Source organism: Colobus angolensis, unplaced genomic scaffold (assembly GCF_000951035.1).
Source record: "Colobus angolensis palliatus isolate OR3802 unplaced genomic scaffold, Cang.pa_1.0 Scaffold27, whole genome shotgun sequence".
Taxonomy (NCBI): Eukaryota; Metazoa; Chordata; class Mammalia; order Primates; family Cercopithecidae; genus Colobus; species Colobus angolensis.
This window is the reverse complement of record NW_012115932.1, coordinates 15,165,525-15,173,123: the sequence shown is the minus strand read 5'-3', so window position 1 is coordinate 15,173,123 and position 7,599 is coordinate 15,165,525. Positions and strand designations below refer to the sequence as shown.

Genomic DNA, 7,599 nt, shown 5'->3' with positions numbered 1-7,599 from the left:
TAAAATAAAATAAATAAATAAATTTACAGATAAAATTTTATGTTATTTATTGTATACAACAGGTATATATATATGTTATTTATTGTATACAACAGGTATTGTATATATTGTATATAGACAGGCTTTGTTTTATTGTGCTTCACAGACACTACACTTTTTTTTTTAAAAAAAAAACAACTGAAGATTTGTGGCAAACCTGAGTCAAGCAATTCTATTGGCATCATTCTGCCAACATCACGAACCTACTTCATGTTTCTGGGCCATGTTTTGATAATTTTACTTATATTTAAAACTTTTGTCATTATTATTATATCTGTTATGGTAATCTGTGCCCTTTGATGTTACTATTGTAACTGTTGTGGGGCACCACAAATTGTGCCCTTATAGGATAGCCAACTTCACTGATACACATTGTGTATGCCGACTGCTCCATAAACCAGCCATTCCTCTGTATCTCTCCATCTTCTCAGGCCTCTCTATTTTCTGAGACACAATATTGATGTTAGGCCAATTAATAACCCTGTGATGATCTCCAAGTATTCACGTGAAAGGAAGCGCTGCACAACTCTCACTTTAAATCAAAAGCTGGAAATGATTAAGCTCAGTGAGAAAGGCATGCCAAAAGCTTTCATTGGGCAAACACTGGGTCTCCTGCACCAGTTAGCCAGGTGATGAATGAAAAGGAAAAATTATTGAAGAAAATTAAAGTGATTAAACTAAAATGACAGCAAAAACACACAATGAGAAAGTGAAACAACCTTATTGCTGATATAAAGAAAGTTTTACTGGTCTGCATAGAAAATCATACCAGCCATAACATTTCCTAAGCCAAAGCCTAATGTGAAGCAAGGCCCTAACTCTATTCTACGAAAGCTGAGAGGTGAGGAAGTTGCAGAAGAAGAGTTAGAAGCTGGCAGAAGTTGGTTCATGAGGTTTAAGGAAAGATGATGCCTCAATAACCTAAGAGTGCAGGGTGAAGCAGTCAAGTGCTGATGGAGAAGCTGCAGTGAGTTATACTGAAGATCTAGCTAAGACCATTGATGAAAGTGGCTGCACTTAAACAACAGATTTTCAGTGCAGATGAAACAGCCTTTTATTGGAAGAAGATGCCATCTAGGACTTTCATAGCTAGAGAGGAGAGGTCAATGTCTGACGTCAAAGCTTCCAAGACTGGGCTGACTCTCTCATTAGGGGCTAATGCTGACAGTGACTTGAAGTTGATGCCAGTGCCCATTTGCCATTTTGAAAATCCTAGGGTCCTTAAGGATTATGCTTAATCTACTCTGCCTGTGCTCTAGAAATAGAGCAACAAAGCCTGGATGACAGCATGACAGCACATCTGTTTATGGCATGGTTTACTGAAAATTTTAAGCCCACTGTTGAAGCCTACTGCTCAGAAAAAGGATTTTGTAAGGCTAGAGCTGCCACAGATTCCTCTGATGAATCAGGGAAAAGTAAATCAAAAACCTTCTGGAAAGGACTCACCATTCTGGATACCACTATTTGTGATTCAGTGGGGAGGTCATAATATCAACATTAACAGGAATTTGGAAGACGTTGATTCCAACTCTCACGGATGACTCTGAGGGGTTCAAGACTTCAGGGGAGGAAGTAACTGCAGATGTGATTTAAAGAGCAAGAGACCTATAATTAGAAGTGGAGCCTGAAGATGTGACTGAACTGCCGCAGTCTCGTGATAAAACTTGAATGGATGAGGAGTTGCTTCTTCCGGACGACCAAATACGGTGGTGTCTTCAAATGGAATCTACTTGTGGTAAAGATGCTGTGAACATTGTTGAAATAACAAAAGATTTAGAATATTACATAACCATAGTTGATAAAGCGGCAGCAGAGTTTGAGAGGACTGACTCCAGTTTTTAAAGAAGTTCTCCTGTGGGTCAAATTGTATCAAACAGCATCGTATGCTACAGAGAAATCTTTTGTGAAAGGAAGTCAACTGATGCAGCAGATTTCATTGTTGTCTTATTTTAAGAAATTGCCACAGCCACCTCAAACTTTGGCAACTACCCTGATCAGTCAGCAGGGCAACTACCCTGATCGAGACCAGACCTTCCACCAGGAAAAAGATTACAACACGTTGAAAGCTCAGATGGTTGCTAGAATTTTTTAGCAATAAAGTATTTAATTTAGTTTTATTGCTTTTTGAGATGGAGTTCTGCTCTTGTTGCCCAGGCTGGAGTGCAGTGGCATGATCTCGGCTCACTGCAACCTCTGTCTCCTGGGTTCAAGCAATTCTCCTGCCTCAGCCTCCGAAGTAGCTGGGATTACAAAACATTCACCACCATGCCTGGCTAATTTTGTACTTTTAGTAGAGACAGGGTTTCACCACGTTAGTCAGGCTGGTCTCGAATTCCTGACCTCAGGTGATCCACCCACCTCGGCCTCCCAAAGTGCTAGGATTACAGGTGTGAGCCACCACGGCACCAGGCTGCAATACAGTATTTTAAATTAAGATATGTACATTGTATCTACATCATGATATTACACACTTAATAGACTACAGTACAGTAAGTTTAACTTTTATATATACTGGAAAACAAAAACTGTGTGACTTGCTTTATTGTATCACTTTATCATGATGGTCTGGAACTAAATCTGCAATATATCTGAGGTACATACGTATGACGTAGAGTAACTAAATCTAACTAATTGACAAATGGATTACCTCTATAGTTATCATTTTTGTGGTGAGAACCTTTAACATCCACTCTCTCAGTATTTTTCAAGAATACAATATGTTGTTATTACCTATACTCACCATCTATGTACAACAGATCTCTTTAACTTATTCTTTCTATCTACCTGAAACTTTGTATCTTTTGACCAGCATCAACCCAAAGTCCTCAGCTCTTAGTAACCACCATTCTACTTTGTAGTTCCATGAGATCAACTTTTTCAGATTTCACATATGAGTGATATCATATAGTATTTATCCTCTGTGCCTGGTTTATTTCTCTTAACATAGTATCCTCCAGGTTCATCCATACTGTGGCAAATGGCAGACTTTTTTCTTTTTTATGGCTGAATAGTATTCCATTGTGTATATACACCACATTTTCTTTATCCATTCATCTGTGGATGGACACTTAGGTTGATTCCATATATCCTGGCTATTGTGAATATGCAATAAACATACGGTAATGCAGCTGTTTGATATACTCATTTCATTTCCTTTGGATACATATACACCCAGTAGTAGGATTGCTGGATTGTATAGTCATTTTATTTTGAATTTTCTGAGGACCCTCTACATGGTTTTTCACAATGAATGTACTAACCATTTTTGAAGAATTCCATTTAAGCCTTTTCTGAAGTATTGTCCCCCCATCTCCAACATACATGGTCATACCATTTGCACCAGTGTAACACTTTGCCTTTTCACTTAATGTTATAATATAAAATTTCATGTATTGCCTTGTCTTTAAATATTCATTTTTATTGAGTGCCAATCATTCCATAAGTAAGTGGGCATGCCATAATTTTACAATTCCCTACTGTTGGACAGTCACATCATTTCCACTTTTTCTCTAGTTTAGACATCACTATGACGAAAATCTTCTTTACACACAAGCAAGAAAAACTTGTGTGTAAAGTTTTTCTCTGTTTAAGATTATTCCTAGATTCATAGCAGTAAAATCAACGTGTCAAAGGACAGGCAGAAAGTAAGTTGTGAGATAAAAAATCAGTGCAAGTGTTACGTGTGAAAAATGCCACCTTAAGTACAAAGATTTGTCTTTTGGCTCTAATGCTAACAAGTGAACATTCAAATCTTAGAAGGTTGTAGAAAACTGTCTGAAATGGCTAATTCTAATAAGTTAAATGTTGTAACCACTAGTATTCCACTTCTTTATTCACACAAGCATGTGGCTGATCCCTTATTGAGTTTAAATTCTTAACCTTACCTAGATCTACCATCAGAAGGCGAGTGAGCGCTGTGTAGAAGGTTGTTCGACACCTGAAGTCACTGAGACTGTAACTGTCACTGATGCCAAGGAAAGGGAAGTGTTCACTCTAATGAAAGCAAAAGAGTAATCCAAGTTACTAACGTTTTACCTCAACTATTTGTAAAATTCTATTCATTAATTAAAGAAATAAGACTTACCGTGTGGTTTTTTAGCATGAATTTCACAGCATCTATCTTCACAAGTTTTTTTAAAAGGATATAGGTAATAGAAGTTAAGGAATCTAAGGAAATATATTTGTCATATCAGTATGTAATAAATCACAAAGTAACAGTGAACTGTAGTGGCATCAATTTCTACTTATAAAAAAATAAATATAATTTCTAAAGAGCATTCCTATAGAAATGTCTTTCCTTTTGTTAAGAATGATAATCTATTATTAACCAATGCAATTACTTTTCTATCTTATATATATTCTAGTTATGGAAAGAAAGAATGAATTTTATAATTAAGACAAGAACTCCTTTACTCTTAAAGTCTTGATAGTGGAAAATTAAAACTGACCCCTTTTTATATTTTGGGTGTAACTTGTGAACTTCTACTTACTTAATGTTATTTCATAATGAAATAATTATAAAAGACCCATAATAGGCTATCAAAAAAGAGAAAATTACTCAATTCTAAGAAACAGCGAGCTCTCTTAGTAGAAATCTAAGATCAGAATATAATTAGGTGGATATAGCAGACTGCATGTCATCAAGTATAGAAGGACACCTTAAAGGAACTAATATTTCTCAAGTGCCTAGCATGTAAAAGGCATTTTCCATATGTTAATTCACCTAATCTTCACAATTATACTGTTAAGTATTGATTATTATTTTTAGTCCATAAATAATGAAACAGGAGCTAAGAGAAATTAAGTTGCTTGCCCAAGATTAGACAGCCATGGATTGACAGTGCTGAGATTTGAACTGTAGTTTGGTTCCAAAGTCCATGTTCTTTCTGCTGTACCACATTATCACCTGAACAGTTCAACTTAGAAGGAGTATGAAGTTAAGAAATCGGAAACATGAATACAAGGCCTAAATAGGCCTAAGTAATTTCAGGTATGATGTGGATTCTAAACACATCTACTCAGTATGCAAATACCCTCTTCTTTTACTCTACCATAGTCATGTGTTTCTACCACAGCTAGAGCATCTCTCGGCCATTCCCTAACACCCACTCATGCCTTTCTTGAAGGCTATAATAATCTTATATGGCTCCATTCATATTACAAGGAAAACACTGGCTTTCTTTTTCCTTCACATCATCTCCAAATATATGACTCAGTCTACTGCCTCTGCACAGGGGCACTGAAAAGTATAATTCTAAATTTTAGTCACTCAGGCACGGGTATCAAAGAGTGGAAAACACATTGGAACACGAGTCAGGAGACCTGGGCTTGACTATACCATTCAATGAATCCAAGTAATGAACTTAGCCTGTCTCAGCCTTAGTTTCTCTCTCCAACAAATGAGGATGAAACCTCTGCCCAAGCTACCTTACAGGATTGTTCTGAGGATCACAAAATGCAAATGTCTTTGCCAGTTATCAATCACAGAAAAAGAAAGATGCAGAGAATTCACAAAACATGTGCAACTTGCAAGGCTAATTTTCACAATTCCATGAGATAGACAGTATCACTTCTATTTTTCAGGTAAGGAAATAAACTAAAAAAAATTAAATAATTTTTCAAAAGATAAACAATTAGTATGATTTATATTCAAGTCCCTCTGATTCCAAAGCAACTATTCCAGTTGCATATGAAGCATGTATGTTTGGCTTAGCCATATACCTGATTATTTAAAATATGCATCTACATTTTAGCATGTATCTGTATTAGACAGTAAACTTTCTAAGGGCAGGGACGATATCCATGCATTTTCCCTCTTGCACTGCTCTCAGCAGGTGCTCAATGCACTGTGTTTTTCTTTTTTTGAGACAGACTCTCGCTCTGTCCCCAGGCTGGAGCGTAGTGGCGTGATCTCAGCTCATTGCAACCTCCACTCCCCCGGGTTCAAGTGATTCTCCTGCCTCAGCCTCCCGAGTAGCCAGGACTACAATCATGGGTCACCACGCCTAGCTAATTTTTTGTATTTTTAGTAGAGATGGGGTTTCACTATGTTGGTCATGCTGGTCTCGAACTCCTTACCTCAAGTGATCCACTGTGCCTGGCCACAATGCACTGGGTTTTTCTGGCAGGCTGCAGGGCAACAAGAGCAAGGCTGACAGGTAGCAAGTTTTTCCTTGCCTCCAAAGATGCAGATTCGATGATTATTCCCAGTGTCAGTCACTGGGCTGAAGACCTGCCACTCAAACTTCACTCAGTTAAACAGGGGTAGGATCAATAAACTTAGAAATATCTTAAGTAATTACCAAATAGAATTCTCTTAAAATTGCAAAGTTAAAAGTGACAGGGTCTATGGGTAATAAGAATGCTGCCATTAATAGGAATCTTCCTGTCAGTGCTGTTAATAAACAGCAAGTCATGTTTTGACAATAGAATATTTATGAAAGCAATAAACAGAACATTCACAGGAAGAATCTCATCTGTCAAAGACACATTTTCTGCAGAACGGCATCTGTGCACTTTGTACCAAGGCCAGCCTCACTGCCTTTTAATTACATTCCAAAGAAAAAAATGATTATGAATGAATTTTTACATTTTTCAATAAAGAAAAAAATGAGAGTTCACCTGAATATTTATGTTCTCTTATAGAAATTCAATTCAAAGCTAGTTATGGCTCTTAAGTGGGTCTGTAATGTTAAAAAAGGCAAATGAACACGTCATCTTTATGATCTTTACACTCCGATCTTATTCTTCTCTAAGAGACTAGGGTTCATCTGAGTTGTGCCATTTTGGCTGGGTGGAGCATTAGATAAATTATGGCAACACTAAGTTAGATTTCAGAGGTCTATTTAAAACACCTCTTAGCAGTAAACCTGGTAATGGTGGTAACAGTAACAGTAGCAACAGTACTAGAAGTCTTGACAGTGAGTAAAATTAATATAGGAAACATCATGTACAGAACATGTTGACAGAAGAGTCACGATTCTAATCCAGATCTGTTTGGCTCTAAAGCATAGGGTCTTTTCACTAGGGTATATCAGATCCATTTGATTTTAAAGAGACTAGTTCTCCTCCAGAGATCATTTGCTCCTTGAAATACAATTGAAATCGGAATCAAGTCCCAGAAGGGACAGGGAAACATTTTATTTTAGGAGGGACCAATTCATTAATGAGCCAGCATCCCATCCAGGATTGAGCAAACTCTATAGTCTGGCTGGCAGTAACCCATTAAACCAAATTCTCAGAAAATCCCTGTCTCTAGCCATATAGTTATGACAACACTGAAGAGGGCGAAGACGGTCTTACTGATAGCTAGGATAACACATAAAGAAAAACAAGAAAATAATCTTATAAGATGGCTGAAAATTCTGAAAATCTGTATCCTTTGAAAAGGAGGATAACTAAATTGAGAATGAACTGCTTTCTTAGGTTACAGCAGTACTACACAATTCAGTAGCTGCTCGATACAGTATCACCAAGTATGACTTCAATTCACAGTATCAGGCCTTTTCTGACTATTTACCACATTTCATCAAATCTAAAACACCACTGATTGTAAAACAA

The 7,599-nt window shown here is 37.0% G+C and overlaps 1 protein-coding gene across 1 annotated transcript in view; it reads right to left on the bottom strand.

Moving 5' to 3' along the window:
* Positions 1-7,599, bottom strand: part of RANBP17 (RAN binding protein 17) — a 428,836-nt gene that overhangs the window by 113,717 nt on the left and 307,520 nt on the right. The window contains exons 17-18 of the mRNA XM_011947772.1: positions 4,124-4,187; positions 3,924-4,032 (exon numbers count right to left, since the gene is read on the bottom strand). Of these exons, the coding sequence (XP_011803162.1) occupies positions 3,924-4,032; positions 4,124-4,187 (173 nt within the window). The remainder of the gene's footprint in view (positions 1-3,923; positions 4,033-4,123; positions 4,188-7,599) is intronic.